The sequence below is a fragment of the Podarcis bocagei genome (assembly GCF_964188305.1).
Source record: "Podarcis bocagei genome assembly, chromosome: 16".
Taxonomy (NCBI): domain Eukaryota; kingdom Metazoa; phylum Chordata; class Lepidosauria; order Squamata; family Lacertidae; genus Podarcis; species Podarcis bocagei.
The window spans coordinates 20,760,569-20,787,137 of record NC_138142.1 but is presented as its reverse complement, the minus strand read 5'-3'; the positions used below and the strand labels follow the sequence as shown (position 1 = coordinate 20,787,137).

The 26,569-nt window shown below is 45.9% G+C and overlaps 2 protein-coding genes and 2 long non-coding RNA genes across 10 annotated transcripts in view; 2 read left to right on the top strand and 2 right to left on the bottom strand.

The window, feature by feature from the left end:
* HORMAD2 (HORMA domain containing 2) overlaps positions 1-26,569 on the bottom strand; it is a 91,222-nt gene that overhangs the window by 29,518 nt on the left and 35,135 nt on the right. The window lies entirely within an intron of this gene.
* Positions 1-26,569, bottom strand: part of LOC308576053 — a 93,674-nt gene that overhangs the window by 54,526 nt on the left and 12,579 nt on the right. The window contains exon 2 of the long non-coding RNA XR_014003029.1: positions 12,563-13,430. This is a non-coding gene — a long non-coding RNA (uncharacterized lncRNA). The remainder of the gene's footprint in view (positions 1-12,562; positions 13,431-26,569) is intronic.
* LOC308575820 (acyl-CoA dehydrogenase family member 11-like) lies at positions 257-17,729 on the top strand. 3 transcript variants are annotated; one of them, XM_081174854.1, is made up of 15 exons: positions 257-680; positions 1,819-2,051; positions 2,583-2,682; positions 3,725-3,842; positions 5,231-5,373; positions 5,978-6,127; positions 6,754-6,848; positions 7,366-7,465; positions 10,115-10,255; positions 10,774-10,866; positions 11,091-11,255; positions 13,374-13,481; positions 15,128-15,299; positions 16,710-16,776; positions 17,452-17,729. In XM_081174854.1, the coding sequence occupies exons 1-15, from the start codon at positions 390-392 to the stop codon at positions 17,576-17,578; spliced, it is 2,103 nt and encodes a 700-aa protein (XP_081030980.1). In that variant the 5' UTR covers positions 257-389; the 3' UTR covers positions 17,579-17,729. The 3 variants fall into 3 exon arrangements, with proteins under 3 accessions (XP_081030980.1, XP_081030982.1, XP_081030981.1); XM_081174856.1 differs by lacking the exons at positions 16,710-16,776; positions 17,452-17,729 and adding an exon at positions 14,968-15,019 and having other exon boundaries at positions 15,128-15,291; XM_081174855.1 differs by lacking the exons at positions 15,128-15,299; positions 16,710-16,776; positions 17,452-17,729 and adding an exon at positions 14,968-15,112.
* The window catches only part of LOC308576079, a 68,613-nt gene continuing 60,424 nt past the window's right edge, over positions 18,381-26,569 (top strand). Inside the window, exon 1 of the long non-coding RNA XR_014003064.1 lies at positions 18,381-20,871. This is a non-coding gene — a long non-coding RNA (uncharacterized lncRNA). The remainder of the gene's footprint in view (positions 20,872-26,569) is intronic.

Genomic DNA, 26,569 nt, shown 5'->3' with positions numbered 1-26,569 from the left:
GGGGAAACCTTCAAATCGGTGCTTTGCAAGGCGTACCTATGAATGAAGTCTCCTTTCGGCGTTGCTCGCCGGCCTCATCCTGCCGGCTACTAGCGCAAGGGAAAGATCCATTTTTTTCTTATTTTTTTTTATGCAAATCCCAGCCATGCCTCTGGGGCAATTGACCGCCTGGCCCGCAGAGGAGCTGTCTCTTTCTAAACTTGTTTATGCACGCAGGATCGCCCCCGTATCGGCTTCCGCCTTTACTGAACTTTTTAATCGTGTTGTTGGAAGTGGGAGGTGGCTCAAGGTGAAACAAACGCGCCCGCTAGGTTGTTTCTTTGGCCGCTTTTGGTTTGCTTTTTGGCTTTTGGTTTGTTTGTTTCTTTATTTATTTCGGCAAGTTGGCCATGTGGACACATTGCAAGTCGAAGCTGTCAAACTGCGAAGTTTGGTTGCAAAGCTTAGGGCAAGCAGGGAATCAAAAGTGCAAAGCTTGGGGCAAGAGGCCAATCGCGTTTTCCAAAGGCTGGAATCAGCAAGCGGAGCCCATGGATCAAAAATGCTCCTCACAACACCCAAGGGAGCTTTTTGCCAGGAAAGAAATTGGGGTCTTTTGTCAAGAACAGCCTAGGATTGGAAATCCATACCTGGAAGATACTTTTCTTCAGGATTACTTGAAATCACAGCTACCAACTGAGGTCTGTATTTTATATATCATATTCTATACATAGACACACAGATATATCTTTAATGCATGCGCATGCACACACAAAATGTTCTGTGACATCTAGAGACTCCTAGAATTGTAGAATTAGAAGGGACTCCAAGGGTAATCTCATCCAACCCCCTACAATGCAAGAATCTCAGCTCGTTTGCACAGACAATTTACATGGATTTGACTACTTCCTCTGATTTTTAAAAAAGCAAGACTGAGACTCTTAGGGCAGCACCCCATTCATCCAAATGTAGCAGCCTACACTGAATTCCAAAGCTGTCCTTGAATACCCTCCAATATTTCACAAATGGAAATAGAGACAGGTTAGTAAAATTCCTATTCCTATACCAAGGACCACTGCACAAGCCACCACTATCTTTTGCACATTGCTAAAGGTTCTGTTCTCTCACCTGTGCTAATTGACCCTACATAGGAAAGTACCTTCCACTGAATCAAACCAATTGGCCTATCTAGCTCAGTATTGTCTATATTTGACTGGCAACAGCTCTCCAGGGGTTTGGACAGGGAACCTTTCCCAGCCCTACTGGGAGCCACCATTGGGGATTGAACTAGAGACCTTTTGTCTGCAAAGCAGATGCTCTTCCCCTGAGTTACAGCAAAGTATTTTGCCCTCCACTGATTTAAAAGTCAGATGGGTGTTTGTTCTTTGCTTAAAAGTATTCAAGAAGCCAGCAGTTTGCCCTGTTCCCAAGCTGCTGTTCACAGTTAAAAACAAACCTCACTAGTTGAAGCAGGTGAAAAGTGAACTATGTATGGGTCATTATGTATCTGCAGTTATTAAGTAGTAACTTTTATAAGTACAAGACAGTCTCCCAAGCCATGTTTTGGAGGAAAGTCCAAAAGTTCAGGCAGCGGGGTTGATTCTTTATAACATAAGCGCATTTCAAATAGCAGCAGTACATAATACTCAGTTTAAAAGGATCAGTACAAGAGACAGGTGAGGTCAAACAGGGAGCCCAATACTTTGTTTTATGTTCTGCTTGCTGTGATGTTTTGTTTTGTTTTTGTTTTATTTTGTTATTTATTTATTTATTTATTTATTTACATACATACATACCAGTACGTACTTGTCCATCTGCCCACATTCTTTTACTTTGCAGGTGTTTGCTGACGTAAGTTTGGACCTTGAACAGTTTGGGGCTCGAGTGAAGGATGAAATTGATCTCCTGGGACGTGAGTGTGAGATAAACCCTCCACAACTTAAGCAGTTTGATGCCTGGGGGCGGCGTGTGGATGAAATTATCACCTGCCCAGCCTGGAAGAGGATGAAAGAGATCTCGGCTGAGGAGAGGCTGATTGCTGAGGCTTATGAGAGGAGATACTCTAACTGGAGGTACAAATTTAGTTGACACTTTCAGACTCAGTGGGCCACACTTCAGGGCGGCGAACATGTCCATATACCTCCAGTGCCATTCAAAATGAAATGTCCCTACAGTGGGGATAATGACACTTTTCTAGACGAAAGCACTCCCACAGTAGAACTCCCACAGCATGTAATGATTGGCCACCGATTTGGATGGCTTTACTAGACAGCAAGGCAAATGCATGTAAGGCTACTATCAATGGCTAGTAGCTACGATGGCTATGTTCTGCCTCCACTGTTGAAGGCAGTATGCCTCTGAACTCCATTTGCTGGGAATTGGAAGTGGGAAGACTGTTGTTGTACTCATGTCCTGCTTGTGAGCTTCTCATTGAGGCATCTGGTTGGCCATTGTGAGAACAGAAGTGCTGAACCTGATAGGCCTTTAGCCAAGCTCTTCTTGTGTTTTTGTGTAGCTATGATCCAACTGAGATCTCTCTATAGCAAATATATTTTTCCCTTGGCATTTCTAAATTCAGCAAGGCTTTGTTTCTCCTTCCACAGCCGCGTTCATCAGATTGCCAAACTGTACCTTTTTGCACCTTCTTCTGGTATTTTTTCATGTCCTCTGGCCATGACTGATGGAGCAGCAAAAGTAATAGAGGTGAGATCACAAGTCAGTGCTCAGCAGGTAGATCACTATATTGCATTGCTCTGAATTAGACTAAGTTGGGGGTTCATTTCTGGAATGCTGCTACCAAAGTAAAACGCCCTACCCATAAGTTCCCCTTACCAAAAACAAAACCCCTATGCACAACACTATTATTTAGACTTTATGCTAGACTAATACTGAGGTAGGCTAATGGTCTATATAAGACATATTCCTCAGTTCCCCAAGGCCTTCCCTAATAAGGCCAGATTGGGAGTTAGCAAAACTGGTGCATATGTGGCATCCTGGCTCTGCTTAGATCCAAAATGATGCATATCAGCCAGCTCTGCTGAAAAACCTTTTGGTCATTATCTCAGAGGCAGATCTTTGACAGCGCAACTGGTTCCACCACACTGGGTACTGAGCCTACAGGGCACCATAGTGAGTAGAGCAGAATGGAAGGCAAAGGCCGGGGGTGGGGCTCCAAATTTTGGCCTTGCACAGGGCGCCACTGATGTTTAAAAGACCAAAGTCTAACCCTGACTATCTGGAGTTTTTGGTGTAAGACCTCTGTGGGAAAGTTCCCTTGCCTGACTTTGCAGCTCACCCAGCCCTAGCCAGACTGTCATGGACTGGTTGGATGCAGAGGAGTGGTGGGAGGCACCAGCAAGGGAACCACCAGGCAAAGAAGGCTCAGAGCCAGGGCATTTGTGGTAGGACAATGATGCAGGGTCAGAGGAAAGTGTTGAAAGCTGAATAAGCAACAGGTTTGGTGAGCAGGAATAGGCTGTGGCAGAAGGCAGCCGAGCCTCAGAGGTGTCAGAGGAATGGGGCCAGGAGACAGAAATGAGGCAGGCTGCTGAAGAATTCAGGGAGTCTCCCCCTCCTGCTGAGACCAGCTCTCCTCCCACCTGGTCTCCCAAAGCATGCAGAAAAATAAAAAGGGAGGAGCAACAAATGACAGGACAAAGGAGCTTTGGGCTGCTGTGGAAGGAACCAGGAGAGGAAATCCTGTTTGTTGTTCTTTCTTCCGTCTGTTTCCTGCAACTCCCAACAGTCCTTGGGTATCCCCAAACCCCTCAAAGAAGTTTTTATCCACTTGACATCACGTGACCCTGCCAAATTCTGGACTTCTGGCCAGTGGATGACTGAACGCAGAGGGGGCTCTGATGTTGGTAAGTCTGCCCCAAAGTGGGAAGTCTGACACAGAGTGCAATAGAAAATGCCTTAAGAAATGAGTGGTGGTGCAGTTAGATAATGTTACACCATCAGCCTAATGGTCTGTTGAGGCATGGAGAGAGGTTATTTAGATGGCCATGTCTATAACGTCTGTTGAGAAATGCACAATTAACACTTCTCCGAACACCTCTTCCATTCCATGCTTTTAACTGCTTCCACATTTCTAATTGAAAAGAAAAACGAACAAATCAAAAACAGTTTACCAACCTGGTAATAAAAAAGATAATACTCTTAAGCATGTGCAGTCTCACAGTTTAAAAATTCAATTACCGTATTTTTCGCCCTATAGGACACACTTTTCCCCCTCCAAAAATGAAGGGGATAAATGTGTGTGTGTCCTATGGGGCGAATGCAGGCTTTCGCTGAAGGAAGCTGAAGGAAGCTTTCCGCAAGCCGTGGGAGAGCTGCGGAGAGCTGCCTGCACCCCGAAGCCTGGGGGCACGCTGAGCTCAGCGCCCCCAGGCTTCGTGTGGCTCTCTGCAAGCCGTGGGAGGGCTGCGCGAAGTCACGCAGCCCTCCCACGTCTTGCGGAGAGCTGCCTGTTCTGGGGGCTGGGGTCAGGGGAAGCTTGGGCTTCCCCCGCCCCAGCACCGCGCCTGGGGGGGAAATAATTTTTTTTTCTTTATTTCTCCCCCAAAAAACTAGGTGCAGCCTATGGGCCGGTGCGCCCTATGGGCCGAAAAATACGGTAACTCACATCACCACCATGACTATATGACTAAAATAGGATAGTTTCTAATGCTTTCTCATGTGATTCTGTGAAACTTGAACTCAGATCTATCCGCAGGCTTCTGGGGAAACCCAGCCAGATGGGTGGGGTATAAATAATAAATTATTATTATTATTATTATTATTATTATTATTATTATTATTATTATTATTATTATTATTATTATTATTATTATGTCACATAGGCCAGGCCCATAGTAATCACCATGGCAACATTGCTGGTGGGTAGGTAATATATAACCAATCCTATGGATTGCAAACATTGTAGCTACTTAAGTTTTCCTATTGCTTAAGTTTCACCTTAGGAACATAGGAAGCTGCCTTATACAGAGTATTATCTATACAGACTGGCAGCTTTTGTCCAGGGTTTGGGGCAGGGGTCTTTGCCAGCCCTACCTAGAAATGCTGGGGTTTGATCCTGGGAACTTCTGCATATGAAGCAGGTGCCATGACCTTTTCCCAAAGTTACTGAGGTGCCAGCTTCTTTTTTCGCTACACTGCTGAATGATAATGTTGCTTTTTCTTCAGCTTGAAGCCAGTGCTGGTTATTTGTGAAGATCAGCAGCAGCTAAGACTGGGTGTTCTTTTCTTGCAGCTAGTGGCACAGAGACAGTAGCCCTGGAACTCCCTGATGGCAGCTACAGTCTCCATGGCTTGAAATGGTTTACTTCGGCCACCGATTCAGATATAACTTTGACACTGGCAAGGAGCATGACTGCTGATGGACAAATACAGCAGGTCAGATTCCTTACTGGGGAAACTGAAGGACCAGCTCACAAGCAGTAATCAGTAATGTGGAAGTGGGGTGAGAAACAGGGTCCTTCACTGGCCATTTTGACAGGCGTTGGGGCCACTTACCTGCCCCTCACCTGACATCACATGATCCATTGGGCCTTGCTGTGTTAATCAGCTGATCAGCGCTTATAGCAAGACCCCCTTTGGGCAGGAATCAGCTGCACTAAGAAGCTCTGAGAATTCTGTAGCACAGCCAATCCCTGCAGGGTTTGCATCATCATCAAACAGCTGATCAGCACTGACAGCAAACCTTGCTTGCCAAGAAACTATCCAGCGTAGTACACTTTAAGGATCCTGATTGTTCCCTTACCAGCCATGTCTTTACCTGCCACATCCTCATTTCACATACGATGTCAGGTGAGGACCAGGTGGGCTTGGTTTGCAGAAAACAGCTTCACAGGCCAAAGAGAACCCTTGCCTGGCCTAATTTGGTTCACAGACTGGAGGTTTCCCATTGCTGCACTAATGTATTACACAATGTATTCATTCTAGCTCCATTCTCCTTGTTACCAGTCAGTGTTTCTCACCTTTGCATTCTCGGCTGCAGGGCTCCCAAGGTCTGTCTCTGTTCTACCTGAAGATGCGCAATGAGGAAGGGAAGCTGAATGGGATTGAGATACAACGGCTGAAAGACAAGCTGGGCACAAGGCAACTGCCGACCGCAGAGCTCCTCCTAAATGGAGCCAAGTCACTCAAGGTGAGCAAAAAGAAAAAGGTGTGGAGGTGTGGGCGGCTTCCAAAAGAATATTAAAATACTATGATACATCAAACATTAAAAGCTTCCCTAAACAGGGCTGCCTTCAGATGTCTTCTAAAAGTCTGGTAGTTGTTGTTCTCTTTGACATCTGGTGGGAGGGCGTTCCACAGGGAGGGCGCCACTACCGAGAAGGCCCTCTGCCTGGTTCCCTGTAACTTGGCTTCTCGCAGTGAGGGAACCGCCAGAAGGCCCTCGGTGGTAGACCTCAGTGTCCGGGTAGAACGATGGAGGTGGAGACGCTCCTTCAGGTATACTGGACCGAGGCCGTTTAGGGCTTTAAAGGTCAGCACCCTTAAAGGTTTATACCCTATGAGCTGCTCTTCCCTTCCTAATGGCTAGATATGTATCTATGCAACTGTGCTGTGTGTACATATTTCTTGACTGAAGAATTTGTGCAGAGTTCCCACTGCTCTGCTTAGGAGTTACGGACAGGCAGAAAAGGTATTATAGGCTTTTATGCCCCAGGGAGAACATGAGAGAAAGCAAATAGATTCCCTTTTTACTAAATTGCAATACAGACCATGCTAATTAACCTTATTCTGGCTTTTTCTGCTTCATGCTTCCAGATCTCTGCAGAGGGCCGGGGTGTGGCTTCCATTGCAAACATGCTGACCATCACTAGGATCCACAATGTCATTTATGCAGTTGCATGCATGAGAAGGTAATTCATGTCCTCTTCCCTAAGACCTACTGGGCCCTTGGGCTTAATTATGGCTCTTTGAATCATGCTGCTGTCTGAATAAGCATTAAAGTAAGATGAGGTTGGCTGTGAAAATGCTGTTAAGAAACTCCTGGTTTCCAAATGGTGGTAGTAAACTACAGTTCCCAGGATTCCTTTGAGAGAAACATGTACTTGCAGTGTATGGTGCAGATGGTAACTTACTATCTCTCAAATAAAACCACTGCTTGTGAGCTACAATTAGCTACCTCAATCAGAAGTCTACACAGAGGAAGAATGAGGAACCTGAGACACTCCAGATGTTGTCAGACTACAGCTCCCATAATTTCTGACCATTGGCTATGCTGGCTGGGGCTGGTGCAAGTTGTAGTCCAGCAACATCTGGAAGGCCACAGGTTAGTCACTCCTCTCAACAGCTGTGGCCTTTGCGACCTTGGGGCATATCTTCTCACATGTGACCTTTGCAGTTAATTAGCTAAAAATTGCCTTCCATCTCCAGAGTGATCACCCTGGCAAGGGATTATGCCACCAAGAGGGAAGCCTTTGGAAAACCCCTGAAGGCTCACCCTTTGCACATGCAGACTTTGGCTCGAATGGAGGTGAGCATTCAGAGGTGCTGGTTTTGTTTGACCTTGACCCTTGAGGTCTTCCCCTGCCACCTACGAAGCACATGAGACTCCTCTCCACATTCACGTTCCTCTTGGTCGTGAGGTGAAGGAGGAAGTTGGAAGAGTGAGGTTCTTTCTCACAGCCTCTTTCAGCTCCATGTGCTTTTCAGACCTCAGATAAATTCTGTTGTATCCAGCAGCTCCCTTAGAAAAGCAGAATGCCCGTGTTTTTCTGTCTCAAGGTGGGGTGGGAGCTTACCAGTGGAAGTGCAAAAAGAAGTGACCAAAGGTGGTGGCAATGGCTCTCCAGGATTTCAGGCAGGGAACCTGGATATATCGGGCACTGAACCAGGATTTCAGGCAGCCCTAGCTGGATATGTCTGGCATCAAACTTGGGACCTAATGCCTGCTAGGCAAATGCTCTACCACTAAGCTAAAATCCTTAAGACATAGGAATCTGTCTTAAACTGAGTAAGACATTGTTTTCCAACTACCGTATTTTTCGGACTATTGGACGCACCGGTCCATAGGACGCACCTAGATTGGGGGGGGGGAAATAAAGGCAAAAAAAATTTATCCCCCCCCGCCAGGCGCGGGGCTGGGGCGGGGAAGCCCGAGCTTCCCCCACCCCCAGAACGGGACCCAGAGCCATGCTTTGGCATCGCTCTGGGAACTTGCGGGGCTGGGGGAGGAGGAAGCCTTCCGCCAGCCTCCAAACCATGTCGGGAGACAGCGGGATGGCGCGCTGCGCCTCTCCCGCTGTCCCCCGAGCTTGTGGGGCTGGCGGTGGGGCTCTCCTGAAGCCGGGAGGTTGTGGGGATGGTGGGGGGGGAGAAGCAGGCTTGCTTCTCCCTCCCCCAGCCTCCCGATCAGGTCGGGGAAAAGCGGGATAGCGGAGCGCCGCCATCCCGCTTTCCCCCGACCTGATCTGGAGGTTGTGGGGATGTGGGGGGGGGGAAACCGGCTTGCTTCTCCCTCCCCCAGCCTCCCGATCAGGTCGGGGAAAAGCGGGATAGCGGAGCGCCGCCATCCCGCTTTCCCCCGACCTGATCTGGAGGTTGTGGGGATGTGGGGGGGGGAAACCGGCTTGCTTCTCCCTCCCCCAGCCTCCCGATCAGGTCGGGGAAAAGCGGGATAGCGGAGCGCCGCCATCCCGCTTTCCCCCGACCTGATCTGGAGGTTGTGGGGCTGGTGGGGGGGAGAAGCAGGCTTGCTTCTCCCTCCCCCAGCCTCCCGATCAGGTCGGGGAAAAGCGGGATAGCGGAGCGCCGCCATCCCGCTTTTCCATGACCTGATCTGGAGGTTGTGGGGCTGGTGGGGGGGAGAAGCAGGCTTGCTTCTCCCCCCGCCAGCCTCCCGATCAGGTCGGGGAAAAGCGGGATAGCGGAGCGCCGCCATCCCGCTTTTCCACGACCTGATCTGGAGGTTGTGGGGCTGGTGGGGGGGAGAAGCAGGCTTGCTTCTCCCTCCCCCAGCCTCCCGATCAGGTCGGGGAAAAGCGGGATAGCGGAGCGCCGCCATCCCGCTTTTCCACGACCTGATCTGGAGGTTGTGGGGCTGGTGGGGGGGAGAAGCAGGCTTGCTTCTCCCTCCCCCAGCCTCCCGATCAGGTCGGGGAAAAGCGGGATGGCGGAGCGCCGCCATCCCGCTTTTCCACGACCTGATCTGGAGGTTGTGGGGCTGGTGGGGGGGAGAAGCAGGCTTGCTTCTCCCTCCCCCAGCCTCCCGATCAGGTCGGGGAAAAGCGGGATAGCGGAGCGCCGCCATCCCGCTTTTCCACGACCTGATCTGGAGGTTGTGGGGCTGGTGGGGGGGAGAAGCAGGCTTGCTTCTCCCTCCCCCAGCCTCCCGATCAGGTCGGGGAAAAGCGGGATAGCGGAGCGCCGCCATCCCGCTTTTCCACGACCTGATCTGGAGGTTGTGGGGATGTGGGGGGGGGGGGAGAAGCAGGCTTGCTTCTCCCCCCGCCAGCCTCCCGATCAGGTCGGGGAAAAGCGGGATAGCGGAGCGCCGCCATCCCGCTTTTCCACGACCTGATCTGGAGGTTGTGGGGCTGGTGGGGGGGAGAAGCAGGCTTGCTTCTCCCCCCGCCAGCCTCCAGATCAGGTCGGGGAATAGCGGGGTGGCGGCTCTGCGCCTCCCCGCTGTCCCCAGCTTTTGGGTGCAGGCTGCTGCCCGCAAGCCTTGCGAGCCCGCGGTACATCCCGCCGGGCTTGCAAGACTTGGGATAGCTTCCTGAAGCCTGGAGAGCGAGAGGGGTCGGTGCGCACGGACCCCTCTCGCTCTCCAGGCTTCAGCAAAAGCCTGCATTCGCACCATAGGACGCACACACATTTCCCCTTCATTTTTGGAGGGGAAAAAGTGCGTCCTATAGTGCGAAAAATACGGTAGTTCATTATTGTCTACATTAGCTGGCACTGGCTTTCCAGTGTGTCAGGCAGGGAACACTTCCAGCCCTACCTGGATATTCCAGGGATTGATCCTGGGACTTTCTGCATGCCAACCAGGTGTTCTGCCACTCAGCTACCGCCCTTGCACATTATGAAATCCTTGTTTCTGCAGCCAAGTGATACTTGTTGTAAGAACATTGTGTGCTCCTCCACCCTGCCCCAATGATCCCATGCTGTCTTGCTCCTGCAGGTGCAAGCTCGAGGAGCATTCCTGCTGATGATGGAGATAGGGAAATTGCTTGGACTGGAAGAAACCAAGAAGGACACTGAACAAGACCAGCACATGCTTAGGCTGCTGACGGCTGTTGCCAAACTTTATACTGGGAAACAAGTAGTGTTTCAAGGCCTAGAATTTGGTTTCATGGTTTAGTTACATATTGGGCTCTGAAGCAAAAAGGGAGGATTCATAGAGGAGCCAGGTGCTAATTGTGGGGGAGAAAAGGAAAGGAAAGGAAAGGAAAGAACAAAACTTGGTAATTGTTTAATGGCCAAGTGGTTGTGAAATAGTAACACCCTGCCAGGGTAAGCGTATTCAAGAAATTGAACTATTATAAACATATTGGAATTATAGCTACTCAGATTTTTTCTTGGATGGGCTTCTGCCCTAGGGTGGTCCCTTGGCCTTGATCCTCTTTTCAACAAGCCTTTCCCATCCCCAGATTCTAGAGAGTGCAAAGTGGGATAGTGCAAATGTGCTGCATTTGACCTCCCCACACCCCAGTCTGCTGACAGGTCTGTAATGCGCTTTAGATGTATATGAAGTTGTCAGAGATGGGCGGAGACCAGGAGCAGATCTCTGGGTGTTCAAGGTTAATGGGAATGTGCACATACCGCATGTCTTTGTTGCAGGCTGTTGCGGTTACCTCAGAAGGTCTGGAGTGTTTTGGAGGGCAGGGCTACATGGAAGATACAGGCCTGGCAGGAATTTTACGGGATGCCCAGGTATTAAGCCACACACCCACACCCTGCAAAAAAGGCATTTTAGCTTCTCCTTCTTTTAGCAGCCTATATCCTATAGCAGTGCTGTTGAGGTAGAGCAGGGGACAAAAACTGGCTTCAGAATCTGGGTGGTGGCTCCATTATTTAGAGTCTCCAGGAGCTTAGACATTGCTTGTCACAGTGGTCCAAGCTCACAATAGAATTAGTTATTTTCACTCTTCTTTCAGGTAAAAGTTCTGAGGTTGAAAAATGTACTCTCTGCATCTGTTTCTCCAGGATTAAGAATGCACCAGCTGTTGATACAGAATGTCTTAGAAAGTGCAGCTTCAAACTGTGTCCCTACAGCTTGTAACTGGATTTACACGCCAAATACCAGGGACTTCAATTTAACGGCAGGTGTTAATCATGAGTTAGATACAATCCCTTAGTGCCAATGTTATTTCTTCAAACATGAATAATAATAATAATAATAATAATAATAATAATAATAATTTTTTATTTATACCCCGCCCTCCCCAGCCAAGGCCGGGCTCAGAGCGGCTTACAAGCAATAATAAAAACAAGATGAGTGATTACAACTTAAAAACAAAAATAAAATACAACATTAAAATAATGGAACATTAAAATATTAAAATGGAGCCTCATTGCAGGAGAAGGAAAAGAAAAAAGAAAAAGGGGGCGGAGGGAATCAAATTGGCTCCAATCCAAAGGCCAGGTGGAACAACTCTGTCTTACAGGCCCTGCGGAAAGAGATCAGATCCTGCAGGGCCCTGGTCTCATGAGACAGAGCGTTCCACCAAGTTGGGGCCAGTGCTGAAAAGGCCCTGGCTCTGGTTGAAGCCAATCTAACTTCCTTAGGGCCTGGGACCACTAGGGTGTTGTTATTTATGGACCTTGAGGCTCTCCGTGGGGCATACCAGGCGAGGCGGTCCCGTAGGTACGAGGGTCCTAGGCCGTGAAGGGCTTTAAAGGTCAAAAGCAGCACCTTAAATCTGACCCTGTACTCCACCGGGAGCCAGTGCAGCTTGAAAAGCACTGGATGAATATGCTCCCATGGCAGAGACCCTGTGAGGAGCCTCGCTGCAGCATTCTGTACCCGCTGGAGTTTCTGGGACAGCTTCAAGGGCAGCCCCGCGTAGAGCGAGTTACAGTAGTCAAGCCTGGAGATGACTGTCGAATGGATCACTGTGGCCAGGTCGGGGCGGGAAAGGTAAGGGACCAACTGCTTGATGCGGCGAAGGTGGAAAAATGTCGCCTTGGCTGTTGCTGTGACTTGCGCCTCCATGGAAAGGAGTATAAACTTATTTATAGTAAGCCGATATAAGTCTCCTGAGATGCCCCAACCCTCTGTCTGCTGTAACGAATGAACACAGCTGGCAGATTGTGAAAGATGGACCAGTTCTCAGCACTATCAAGGAATAGTTATGCAAACATAAACAGGCTATATTTGGGAGGGGCATTCAAAAATATTAGTTGGAGGACAATCCCTTCTCTATTGCAAAGCACATCCGGGAGACTGCATTTCATCAGAGAAGGCCTGGGGGCACGTGTCACCATTCCACTCTCACTTGTTAACAGCGGTCTTCTGTTCTTTTTGGGTGGCCGGGTGCGAGTTTGCACTGGGCGGGGGCCGGACATGCAAGGGCCCAGAGAACCCACCATGCCAGGTTTCCCTCACCGCCAACACTGCTAAGTATACGTACATGGTGCATGGAGGGTTCACGGAGCCTGCGTGCTAGTTCATCCCTGGCCACCAGAATCAAGTGGGGCTACGCCCCTGCCCACCCATGCAGGGAGAAGCCTGGCTGACCGACATGGCCCTTGGCTGGCAAATCCCCATCCCATCCTGACGCTGGCCAGGCAGACATTCAGCAAGGGGGCTGGGGACACAGCTGTCAGGCCAGGCCAGGCTCCAAGGCTGAGAGACCCCCAGCAGCAGGCAGGTGGGACAGGAATCCCTCTGTGGCTCACACACCCTTAAAATAATGCACCTGCTGCTCTCCCCCCCCCCCCCCGTCCCGCTCCATTCTATTCCCCTGCTTTTTAATATAGTCTGGATGGGAACATCACAGATCGTAGAAAGCAGCTGTCGGGAAAGAGCTCAGCATCCTCTGCTACCCATTTTCCAACTCAAAACCGTGCTGACCAGTGTATTTTGTGACCAGAAAGGGCAATTTGTTTCTCAGCTTTCTACATTTATTTTCTTCAGTCTTTGCCAGCTTGGTGCCCTCCAGTTGTTTTGGACTACAATTCTTGGCAGTCCCAGCCAGCACAGCCATAGAATGCTAGAGCTGGTGGGAGTTGTAGTCCTAAACATCTGGAGGGTGACAGATTGGCAGAGATTGATATATTGCAGAGATTTCAGGAGCGATATTTCATCTGGAGTGACATGCAGTTCTTACTCTTCTATCCATTACTAGTCTAATATCTCAACTTTCCCTCAACGTCTTAGATTTTGGCTTCCCTTGTCATTTTGTTTGCTGTCCCACTTTTCTCTGACTCCCTGACAGGTGCTAACTATCTGGGAAGGAACAACCAATATCCTCTCTCTGGATGTTCTGCGCTCCCTAGTCAAGAGCCAAGGAAAAGTGGTGGATGCATTTTTCTCTACTGCCCAGGTGAGCATTCCTCAACAAGGACACATTACTGTTAATGTCACTGCTACAAATGTAATCCTAAACTATACAGTGGTACCTCAAGTTAAGTACTTAATTCGTTCCGGAGGTCCGTACTTAACCTGAAACTGTTCTTAACCTGAAGCACCACTTTAGCTAATGGGGCCTCCTGCTGCCGCTGTGCTGCCAGAGCACGATTTCTGTTCTCATCCTGAAGCAAAGTTCTTAACCTGAAGCACTATTTTTGGGTTAGCGGAGTCTGTAACCTGTTTACTGTTAATGCCACTGCTACAAATGTAATCCTAAACTATACCTACCTTCCAACCTGGTGCCTTCCTAATGGTTTTGACTGCAATTCCCAACAGCCATGGCCAACAGAGTTGTGCTGGCAGGGGGTGATGGTATGTGTTTGTGTGTGGTTTTGTTAAACTTATATTCTATCCTTCCACCCAAACTTATATTCCATCCTTCCACCCAAAGGAGCCCAGTAAGCAAGCAAGCAATAAAACAATCAAACATCTTAAAAACCATTCCAGTACAGATGCAGACTGGGAAATATATCCGCTTAAAAGGCTTGTTGAAAGAGGAAGGTCTTCAGCAGGTACCAAAAAGGCAATAGAGGTGGCACATAATGTTCAAAGGTCTATAGGGTTTTATACACCAAAGCCAACATAGCCTAGTTTGTGGCTGAATCCCTCTGGAGGGCACCATGCTGGGGAAGGCTGCATTAAGCTACTGTTAAGATTGCAGAAGGTGGAAAGGAGTGCATAAACCACATCCATTCCTGTGCCCTCAGCTGTGATGAAGAGATTGCAGCAGTTTGTCTGTGCTAGAGTGGTTTTCAAAGAGACAAACCTCAAATATCATGAATATAAAGACGAATGGTTGTTTTCTAGAGTTTGTGAATAGACCTGTGTGTAATAGGAGCCAAAGTATTTAAGAAATCACTGTGCTTTTTACCCATCATTTTGGCTGGGGCTAACAGGAGTTATAGTCCGAAAGGCAGAGGGTAACAGGTTGAGGAGCAGGCCACTATTAAGAGGTGACAAAAACATCTAGCATAGATGGCTTAATTCTTAGCCATGCTGTCAAATGAAAGGTTATACCAGCTGCACTTATACACTGCAGCCGACACACTAAAATGTCATGAAACACAGTTTGGAAAGCTCTGACACAAGGTTTAACGTATTTGATCCCGGATGTATTTTTGTATTTCATTCCATCTAACATCATGTATGTTTATTCTATGACATGGGAGGGGGACATGACCCTCCAGATGTGATTGGGAAGCTGCAACATGGGATTTGGAGTCTCCATCAACTAGCTGACATGGGCACTATTCAGGAATGATAGGTGTAGTCTAAAAATAGCTGGAGGACTACAGACTCCCCCCTCCCCATTGCACTATGTGATAACGCTTACGCATGTGATAAAGTGGAATCAAGTTCTTAAAAGTTTATGTCATACTAACAACTGTAAATCCTTTAAGGTACCCCAAGCCTCTTTCTTGTTCAGATCAACATACTTGTCCGGAAAAAAATGTAAACTTTGGTTCAGATTTGCTAACAGCTGAAAAGATGGTTTAGATTGGACAGCAGTACTGGCTGTTTCGGGAAACACTGATTACCATATGATTGATTTCCTTGCAGGCCAGGTTGAAGGTGGCGCTTAGCATCTCTGAACTGGAAATTTCTGTGCAAATAGTTCAAAATGCTCTCCACAAACTCAGACAGTTCACTCAGAAAGTAAGCTTAAAGGGGGAAGCCGGGATGCAGCTGTCTGCAAGAGACTTTGCCTATGCTCTGGCACGGATCTATGGAGGTAATGAAAAATGCTGTTAAATAATCACTTTGCCAGCTTACTACAGAATGATGTAGAATTCAGTGCAGTAGGCTGAAGCTTATGATCACCAGGCATTTCTGGGTGATCTTCCAACCCAACTCTGAACTGCGAGTCGCTGACCAATAATTAAAAAGTGGCATTTTTTTGACTGGATGCACAGCCACGTAGCAAGTGACTCATCTCAGGCAGGAGTAAAATGTCTTAATGTAAAAGATGCAATAAATTTACTTTGGGATAGGGAGAAGAAATCCATAATTGAAAAACAGCTGTTTCTAATACCTTGACAATCAAAAAAGGATTTTTGACAGGCACAAAATGTGTTCTGGTTCCCGATACAAAGGAGAGTCTGGCTCCCTCAGTACAACTAACATCATAAGGCACATAGCAGTACACAAGAGGGCAGCACCAAATCAGCGGACATCAAAAAGATTTAAGTTATCAGCACAGAACTGAATTTCTTGGAAAGCCAGCACATCAAGCTGGAATAGTTTATTTTCACTGAGGCAATTGTTCCTAAGAACATGTCTCGGAATTCTTCAGAAGGTGATGGATGCACAATCTCCTGTCCTTGTGAACTGCTGTCGTTTTAAGCAAGCAGGCTGCCAGTGATCAGTGTAATTTCAGAGAAGCCAATGGCCAAGTCACCTTTCCTTGTTGCTCCCAATCACTGCCATTTTCTGTTCCACCACCTGTGACTACCTGATCTATTGACTACTTCCTCAGGAAGTAGACCCATCTGGAAACGCCATCTTCATTACCTTCTAGTTTAAATCCCATTTTTCAGCTTTTGCCTCTGAAATTAAGTTTGCCAAAGACAAAACACCCGGCAGGGATGGGAAAGAGATGGCACTAGAACTTTGGACTGCTATTACTTTAGTGGCATTAGGTGTATACGGGAGTGGGGGGATAGTCTCAGACTAGTCTGTATGCCACAAAGGCCCACCGTGGGCAAGAATGACTCACGTATGACTGGCAGATCTCTGGCACAGGCATGGAGAATATTTTTCAGTTAGAGGGTTGCATACCATTCAGGGAAACCTTTCAGGGACCACAGACTTGTAATGAGTAAGGCCAAAACCCAAAGTGGTGGAGAAATAAATGTAAATTTTACCTTTTGCTATAGAGTAGCTTCTATGCACCTCTGTCCTCCAGCAAGCAGCATTATTAGAGCTCAAGGGAATACTCCAGCCAGCCTAAACAGGCAAATATTATATGACAGAAGGGTGGTGAGGGGTGGGTCTAGGGAGAGTCTTAAGGGCCCAGTTAAGAGGTGCTTGAGCGCCATATTTGACCCCTGAGCCTGAGGTTTCCCCTCCCTGCTGTAGCAGAATAATGTTACTAGGACGATAGCTCAGTAATGCTAACTACCTATATATTTGCTTTACATAGGAGTTCTCCTGCTGGAATATGCTGCCAGGCCGAATGCATCAGCCACAGACATCTATACTGCTCAGAGGTATTAAATAAGCTTAGTCCATCCTCCAAAGCAATTTCTAAGATGGCACAGACATATTCATATTTTTAACTGCTTAAGAAAGGGGGGCAGTCCTGGAATGCTGAAAGTCAGTGCAGCTGTCAAGGCTGAAGAGAAGCAGTTTAGATCAGACAACCTCTCATACGGCTCTAGAGAGCCAGGCTGTATGCATGTAGGGAAGCGAGAGAGGGACATAATGAGAGGACAGAGCTGTGTGATATTGGTGGGAAGGTGGTCAACTCTCACATAAGCATTTCAGAGTCGTCAGTCAAATCTATCCAGCAGGCTGCCCTGTACTGTTTGGTTTTCAAAAGGGACCACACGTGCCTTGTGATCATTAGGCTCCAGAAAATAGGTGGCAGAGCAGATGGTCTTATGGCAAAGAGATAGTATTTAGTTTCCCACATACATCAGGGCAGTTTCTTGCAAACCTTTATCCAGGCGGGAAATCTATGGCCCGCCGTAAGTTGCTGAACTAGAACTCCCATCAGCCTTGACAGAGGCTGATGGGAGATGTAGCTCAGCAACACCTGGAGGGCCAAGGGTTCACCACCTCTGCTTAATGCAGTAGGAGAATCATTGATGGGTTTAAAGTTTAAAACCAGATTTCCAGTTTAAATCAGTTGTACACAAAGGGCTTTGCTGCAACTCTTACAGATGGTGTCACCAAGACATGTGCCCTGTGGACAGTGAAGACAAAGCTGGGTCTTATAGCACTGGAGCAGCTTCTCTGGATACTTCCTTGGTTTATGACAAACACCCAGTTCTGAAAGGAAGACTGTAAGAAGGAATGCAGAAGAGATGCCATGCACTATCCTGGAATAAAGAAGTTAGTGGGGACAGGGACAGTTCTGATACAATAAAAATGGTATTGCTTACCCTGAAATAAGCTGGCAAAGACTGCAGTAAATAAAAGTAGAAATTTGAGAAACAAACAGCCTTTGTCACAAAACACTGCATTCAAGTGTGTGCATTCAACTCTTTTCAGTTCTTAATTTTTAACAGCCATGAGGATATGGAAAGGAGTATATGAGCCCAAGTCTGGATGCAATCCATGGCTGCAAATCACAGTTGAACAGTTACTCTTTGTGCCTCTACCTTACCCAAGTTACTCTTTGTGCCTCTACCTTAATGACATACAGGTATGTTATGACCACTCAGCATAATCAACTTCTAGCTCATTATGGAATACAAACCAAACCTGACCTGTAAGGACAGTGGCATTGTGTCAAAAGGTTTGGAATGTGGCTCCTCCATCGAAAACTTGCTTAGCTCCCAGTTACATTTTAAGTAGCCTCAGCACACAGACCAAAGACTACAGACCAAATGTTCATATCAAGTCTCATCCACTTGCAAAATGGTTTACACAGGAACGTCTTTCCAGAGAGTGTGATGGAGCTCCCAGAGGGGATGACAGAGAAGGCAATAAACATGGATTCTTGCCAAAACAGATCAGATGAAAGAAAAGTGCTAGGAAGAGCTCTAGTTTTATTGTGGAATACTTAGCCGGGCTGCTTAAAGGGAGTAAGGAGAAAGAAATTGGTAGCAGATTTATATGGTAAACTGGGAAATTTATATGGTGAACTGCAGAATATTAGACCTTGTTTTCATCATCTATTTGTACCATTAAAACCACACTGCCACAGTGCGCAACACAATTATGCTTTTCCTTCAAAAATCATCTCTCTATTCACCCACTTTAATGGATAAGTACAGATAAACTCCATTTACTGCATTGCAACTCCCACCTCTATTAAAAAAAGAGTGCTATGCATCTTTGCTGCATACTCCCATAACATTTAATTTTCTATTAAAAATCCAAAAGCCAAATTAGAGCCAGACTTTGTATTGCCCGTTCTCCCAGCTGGAAGAAAGGAGGAGTACAAAGAAGCTTCGTACATCCCCAAGCTGCCTTAAAAGGTGCAAAGTCTCTTCCTATGCCTCTTGGAAAGACTTGATTTTCATTCCCAAATGCTTCCCTTGTATGACTGTGTTGTAATCAACACACACACCTTTTCACAGAGAACATGGAAAGAAAGAAAAGTTTGCTGACAGGGCTTTCTTCTATTGGGTATTCCAATACACTCGAAAACTTCACTTTAGAAGGCATTGCCCTATCTTGGCAATAGGTTACTTCTAACTTTGCAATCTCTTTTCGGAAGATTGGTTTGCTTATTGCACCACAGCTGCTGGAGTCTCTCTTCTTCCTTCATGCTGCTATTAATACACAGACCCCCTTGGTATGGTTGGAGGGCTTTACTGGCAGTGCCACACATTCCCCACAGTTGCTGGCTTGGGTACAGTTGCCCAGAATGCGTAAGAGCCACAGGGAGATGAGTGCTGCCTATGAACTTGTGCCATGAGGAAGACATCTCAAGCTGAGGCAGTTTCAAGTGGTGGCAGCCGTGTGATAAGGGAAACATGTTCAGGAGTCAAATTCTACAGGCTGGGGCAGAGGAAGATAGAGGCACGTCACTACTTGGTGGAATATTTAGGCAGAAGCTGCTTCAGCTTCCCCTAGCAAATGAATTGCAGAAAAAAATGTACTTTCACACCCACCAACCAAAACCTATAAGTGTTTTTTTGTTGGCAGGGTTGGGTTGGGAAGACAATATTAAAATAAAAATAGGAGGACTCAAGACTATTCATAGCACAGCAGTAGAAAAGTGATTTTAATGTAAGGGGCACATTTTTGTTTTAGATGAGTTGTATCTTTACATACTTTGGGGGGGGGCTGTTGTTAAAATGCCCTAGTTTGGGGGCCTTGGCAAACCAGTTTTCACTGATTCTCCTGTGCAGAAAAAACCCAATAAATCAAAGCCACCCCCATTTGTTTTGGGGTTCTCCTTGTGAGAGGGGGAGCCTGGCTAACAGTATTATTTGACTTTGCATGCAGCCTTCCCAGTGCAGCGAAGCAGCTCTGCCTTCCGTGTAAACTATCTTTTTTTAAGAAGAAAAAAGTGGGAGCAAGGATAGCATTTTAACAGCTAGTAATAAGCCCAAACACCAGTTCCTTCAAAACAAATTGCATGTACAAGAGTCTTACAGTGAGGTGCCAGTTTAAAAATACAACCCTGAACAGGAATGGTCTGTCCAATCCCCCTTCCCTCTCACTTCCCTCAAACAAGCGTACACTTTCTTTAGTCAAAGTGGTCCAGGCACTGCCTACCTTGAGCCACAAGTCTGCCAACATCGGCAAAGGACTGCCCAACGTGGAGATCTGCAACCCACTCCGCCCCCCCCTTGCGCCTGCCCTTTCGTGCAGCAAGGATAACTAAGCCCACTCTAAGAACAGAGAGGGAGAGAGGTTTTTTTTTTGAGAAGGCAGCTCCCATTTCTTCTAGCAGCAACAACTTCCCAAACAGCAGGTTGCTGTTGGGAAGTAACAGGAGTGACTGGGGAAAAAGAAAGCATAAGCACTGACGCTACAAGGTATTCACAAGGTCTCTGGACTGATTTCCCTTCCTCTCACAGCAAGGTAGAATCATCCGTCTGCAGCACAGTTCTGACAGCAGGGCAACAGAAATGCCAGCGGGGAAGAATCCAGACCCTCTTTTCGTCGTCTTCCAGCAAAATCCACACAAAATTTACATGAGGTGGATGAAATTGACACTGGGAGGAACAGCTGGAAAGGAGGGGTTTCTTCTCCACCAGTACAGGCCCAGCATCCTGTCCCTCTGAGCATCTCTCCTCCCGACTCCAGAGTGCAAGGCTTCTCTCCAGTCCTACCAGCTTCAGTCAGCAGAGAAATGTGCGTATCTGCTTAGCAGGGAGAGGTGGTGCTGTCTCTTCCCAGCTTTCCTTCCACACTGGAGCCTCAGTTTGAGGTGGCAGCAATAGGTTTGTCCAGTTTGAGGTCAAGGCTGGGGCTACTGGGATGTAAGCTGCTGTAGCAGGATTTGCAGACCCGGCTGGGTTCGAAGAGCTGCTGACTGGGGACCGGCACCTTCTGGTTACAGCAGCTGGAGCAAAAGACATTCCCACAATTCCTTCAGTCAGGAACAGGAAGAGAAGAAATTACAATAAATTTGCAACTCAGGAATGCACTTTCCACAACAGTACATGTCTTAAGTTAAGGTTAAGTTAAAAGGTTAAGGGGGGGGGGGAGAGAGCCTTTGGACTAGTTGCCAAAGAGCAGCTTGGGTGGGAGAGGGTTAAGTTCTTTCCCCCCTGCAAGCTGCAGTGGCTCAGAGCGCCACGGGATGGTGATGTCTGCTATGATGCCAGCCCAGAAATGGTGATCTGGAGGGGTGAAAAGAGCCTGTAACCGAGCCACAAATTTCTTTTGTGCCTATCTTCAGTGCAATGGAACACTTCAGCTATGTCTCCATCTGCTCCTGGCTGTTGCTTCCCAAAAAGAAGTTAACTAGAATCGAGCCTTGAAGACTGGCAAGCCAGTCAACTCCTACATAAGCCAGAAGTGAGCCAGCTGCAGCTCAAGGGAACTACAGCAACACTGTCTTTCAGCCCTCACAGTGAAGATTCCGAAAGGGTGATGGTTCACAGCCCAACCTAGCTGCCAAAAGAGGACTAAATATTTCCTTTCAAGAGAAACTCCTGGACATTGTGTAAAAGAGAGACTCTCTGTAGAATTTTCTTTTCTTTTTTTTAAAATTCTTTTTATTAAGTTCCTTTTATACATACAAAAAGAGGAAAAAAACAACAAATACAATTAACAAACTCTCACAGCACTTAAGTACTGACCGGAAAAAGAAAAAAGAGAAAAAAAGAAAAAAGAAGAAGAAAAACTGGAAAAAAGAAAGATAAACAACATAAAAAGACAAAAAAGTTGTGGCGTACAACCTTGACTTCCTTCCCTACTGATTTCGGGTGTCCGCTTTTGATAGTTTCATTTTTACCGCTGGTGTTTGTTTCTAGTTTATACATCGGGAGTTTTATAACAAACCTGCTGTAGTTGGTAAGTTTCTAAAATTACTTTCAAAATAAACCATAAATTTATTCCAATCTTCTTTTAACTTTGTATTTTTTTTATTTCTAATTCTTTGTGTCATTTTTGCCAATTCGATGAAGTCATATAATTTTAATTGCCAATCCCTCACCGTTGGGAGGTTTGTGCTTTTCCAATTTTGAGCGATTAGCATTCTGGCCACTGCTGTTGAATATTGGAATAAAATTTTATCTTTTTCTTGAATTTCTTTCCCAACCATCCCTAATAAAAAGGCCTCTGGATTTTTGGGGAATGTGTATCTAAATATCTTTTTTAACTCGTCATATATCTGACTCCAAAATTTTTTTATTTCCTCACATGTCCACCACATATGTATAAAATTTCATTCTTTTGTTTTACATTTCCAGCAGGCCTTATTTTCAGTTTTATACATTCTGCTTAATTTTTCTGGTGTTAAATACCATCTGTATATCATCTTTTCTAAGTTTTCTCTAATTGCAGCGCTTGCCGTGAATTTTAATCCCTCATTCCATAGTTTTGACCATTTTTCGTATTCTATATTATGCCCCAGATCTATCGCCCACTTGACCATGACTTCTTTAACTTCTTCATCTTTGGTGTCCCATTCAAGTAAAATGTTATACATCTTAGATAGAATCTTAGAATTGCTTTCAATTATTTCAATCTGGAATTTAGACTTCTTTTCATTCATTCCTGTTTTTTTATCTTCTGTCCATTTTGCATTAATCTGGTGGAATTGTAACCACCCCGTCAGCTTCTCTTTTAGCTCTTCATATGGTCTTAATTTCCAACTATCCTGGGATCTTACCAATAGATCTTCGTATGTCAGTTTTCGTTCTTCCAGGTTTTTCTTTTTAATTGATACTATATTTGTTGGGGATAGCCACCAGGGTGTTCTCCACTCTAACAGTCTCTTATTTTTCCCCCAAACTTCATACAGGGGTCCTCTGATAATGTGGCTCGAAAATCCTTTATGTACTTTTTCTTTATTTGACCAAAGGTAGGCGTGCCAGCCGAACCTGTTATCCGCTCCTTCTAGGTCTAGTAGGTCGGTATTCTCTAAAGTTATCCAATCTTTGACCCAGCAGAGGCATGTCGCTTCATAATATAACTTTAAGTTAGGCACTGCCAATCCTCCTCTCTCCTTTCGATCAGTGAGTAATTTGAATCTAATCCTTGGCCTTTTTCCCTGCCATATGAATCTCGAAAGGGTTTTCTGCCAATCTTTAAATATTTTGGGCCCTCTAATGATAGGTATATTTTGAAATAAAAACAGCATCTTAGGGAGTATATTCATTTTTATTGCTTCCATCCTGCCCAGCCATGAAAGATTCACCCTGTTCCAAACATCTAAATCTTTTTTCACTTTGTTCCATGTTGGCGTATAATTGTCCTCAATTAGATTTATATTTTTGGGTGTGAGCCAAATTCCTAAATATTTTATTTTTTTTGCTACTTTAATTCCATATTGTCTCTCTAATCTTTCCTTCGCCTCATTTCTCAAATTCTTTATCAACATCTTTGTTTTGGTTTTATTCAGCTTAAAACCCGATAATTTCCCGTATTCCTCCATTATCTCCAATGCTTTGCCAATGCTTTCTTCCGGCTCTTCTAGGGATAACATCAGGTCGTCCGCATATGCTTTTAATTTGAACTCTTTGAATCCTATCTTGATCCCTTTTATCTCTGACCTTGACCTTATTTTATTCGTCAGAACTTCTAGAACCAGAATGAACAAGAGCGGGGAGAGAGGGCATCCTTGCCTTGTTCCTTTCTCTATTTTAAATCTATTCGTAAGATTATTGTTTATTACCAGTTTAGCATGTTGATTTGAGTATATTGCCTTTATTCCCTTCAAAAATTCACCCTCAATCCCTGCTTTTTCTATAGATTTTAGTAAAAACCGCCAAGAGACATTATCAAACGCCTTTTCTGCGTCTATGAAAATCAGGGATGCCGGTATATTATTATTGATCTCCAAATATTCAATTATATTTATAACGTGCCTCACGTTATCCTTCAGAAATCTATTTGGGAGGAAACCCGCTTGATCTTTATTAATTAAATTTGTTAGACATTTTTTCAATCTGTTCGCCATGATGTCAGCATATATTTTATAGTCGTTGTTTAGTAGCGATATTGGCCTGTAATTCTTCATGTTCAGATTATCTGTGTCTGGTTTGGGGATAAGTGTTATAAAGGCTTCCTTCCAGGACTCGGGTATTTTCCCTCCTCTTAGGATATTGTTCATGGTATCACAGAGTACTTGTGCCAGTTGGTCTCCCAAGACTTTGTAATATTTGGCCGATAAGCCATCTGGGCCCGGTGCTTTTCCCAGTTTCATCTTTTTTATCGCCTTCTCAGTCTCTTCCATACTTATGGGTCTATTTAGTTGAGTTTTTTCTTCTTCTGTGATGGTCTTCCCCGCACAGCTCTCTAGGTATTTTTCTATTTGGGCTGGGTCTTCTTCTCCTTTTTTATATAACTCTTCATAAAACTTAAGGAAATTTTTTTGTATTCTTTTTGGATCTGTTATTAATTCTTCCTCTACCCTTATTTTATTTATAACGTTCTGTTTTTGTCTTCTTCTCAGTTGCCAGGCTAGAAATTTTCCCATTTTATTCGCCGATTCGAAATATCTCTGCCTCATTAATTTGATTTTCCATTCTATTTCCTGGCTCGTTATTATTGCGTATTGTCTTTGTAGTATTTTTATTGTTTGTATAGATTGTTCATCTTTCGGGTGTTCTGTTAATTTTTTCTCGTGCTCCCTTAGTTGTTTAAGTATTTCATCTATCTTTTGCTGCCTTATTTTCTTCCTATAGTTATTCTGCTGGATGAAGAGTCCTCTTAAAACCGCCTTGCTGGCGTCCCAAACTATTTCTATATTTGTTCCCATGTTGAGATTCAGTTCTAAATACTCTTTTAACGTGGCTTTAGCTTTTTCAATGACCTCATCGTTGTCAAGCAGGTAATCGTTCAGTCTCCATCTGAAGCCTCCTTGTGATTCCCCTTTTATTTCTAAAGTTATTGAATTATGATCGGAGAAGGTTCTCGGCTGAATTTCGCATTTTCTAGTTCTTAAAGTAATTTCTCTTGAGGCCCAAATTTGGTCTATTCTTCCCCAGCTTTTGTGTACTTCTGAGAAGAAGGTAAACTGTTTTTCTATCGGGTGTTTGTGTCTCCATAGATCTATTAGGTCCAAATTTTCTTCCAAACCTTGAAATGATTCCGGTAACTTTCCTTGTTTTCGTTTTTTCTTTTCTGTTTGTCTATCCAATTCTAATGACGGCACTGCGTTGAAGTCACCCAATAGTATCATCTTGTTACTTCCTAATTCTAATAACACTTGTTCCAATTTTTTGTAAAACTCTGATTTATTTGAGTTTGGGGCATAAATATTTATCACGTTGATCTTCTCTCCCTGAAAGCTTATTTGGACCCCTAGTATCCTTCCCTCTTCATCCTTGTAGATCGGTTTGGGTTCCCATTTTTCATTGACGTACGTTACCACTCCCCTTTTTTTCTCTCTCCCGGAGTTTATGAATTCTGTTCCCAAGTTCTTATTTACTAATACATGTTTATGCTTTTTGGCTACATGAGTCTCTTGTATACAAATTACCGTAAATTTCGCTCCATAACACGCAGATTTTTCCTCCTAGAAAGTAAGGGGAAATGTCTGTGCGTGTTATGGAGCGAATGCCTACAGATGGGGGGGAATCTGCTGCAGTCGTGAGCAGTCCATGGCTCGCTTTGAAACAGCAAAGCGGGTGTAAGCGGCTCCTGTCAGCTAGCGGAGCCGGGGAGGAGGGAGAGAAGCAGAGCGGGAGTTGGCTGCTTTAAAACAACCCCTGCTCTCTGTCCCTGCCTGCAGTTTTTTGCTGTCCGATTTTGGATTAGCCACTGTAGGGGCTGTGTGTGTGTGTGCTTGAGCTATGTGTGTGTGAGAGAGAGATCGTTCTCCTTCTCTGCTTCCCCTTCACTCTCCCTGCGGACTTTGGAATCCACACTCTGTGTCTCTCTGTGTGTGAGAGAGATCGTTCTCCTTCTCTGCTTCCCCTTCACTCTCCCTGCGGACTTTGGAATCCACACTCTGTGTCTCTCTGTGTGTGAGAGAGATCGTTCTCCTTCTCTGCTTCCCCTTCACTCTCCCTGCGGACTTTGGAATCCACACTCTGTGTCTTTCTGTGTGTGTGAGGGATCGTTCTCCATCTCTTGCTTCCCATTCACTCCACCAGCGCCCCTGCGACTTCCAGCGCCCTGCAACTTTAGGGCCAGTTCTCTCTCTGTGTGTGTGTGTGTGTGTGTTTTGACCTCACTGCGCTTGTTGGGGGAGAGTGTTGGTCGCACTTTTTCTTGATTTGTCTCAGAGTGGTTACTATCGTGGTTTCCTTGCTGGGGAGGAGGGAGAGACGCAGAGCCTGATTGTTCTAAAGGAGCAAAGCTGGAGAGGAGCCTCTCCTGCATTATTAGCAGCACCTTCTCCACCCACCCCACGCGTGCTCCTTGTCCCTTGAGTGCTTTTCCTCCCCTCCCCACTTAAAACGTGGTTACAAAGCACGGATCCACATGGATCCTCAGGATTTTTGCACTCGGTCACCCCAAATTCACCATCAGATCACATAGCATGTCCATGGCTACAGCCTGCACCAAAAACACACACGCACCCACTGTTTCATGGGGCCGCAATGGCGCAAAAACGTGGTTACAAAGCATGGACCCACATGGATCCTCAGGATTTTTGCATTGGGCTACCCCAAACTCACCATCAGATCACATGTCTGTGGCCACAGCATGAACCACAAAAATCATACATCCACTGTTTTGTTTAGAATATTTTTTTCT

What these genes read in the sequence shown, in the direction of transcription:
- LOC308575820 (XM_081174854.1), top strand. Translation starts at nt 390, where the DNA reads ATGTGGACACATTGCAAGTCGAAGCTGTCAAACTGCGAAGTTTGGTTG. An exon ending in ATGGAGCCAAGTCACTCAAG is followed by an intron (nt 6,128 to 6,753) that starts GTGAGCAAAAAG and finishes TCATGCTTCCAG; the next exon opens with ATCTCTGCAGAGGGCCGGGG. An exon ending in AACTTTATACTGGGAAACAA is followed by an intron (nt 10,256 to 10,773) that starts GTAGTGTTTCAA and finishes TCTTTGTTGCAG; the next exon opens with GCTGTTGCGGTTACCTCAGA.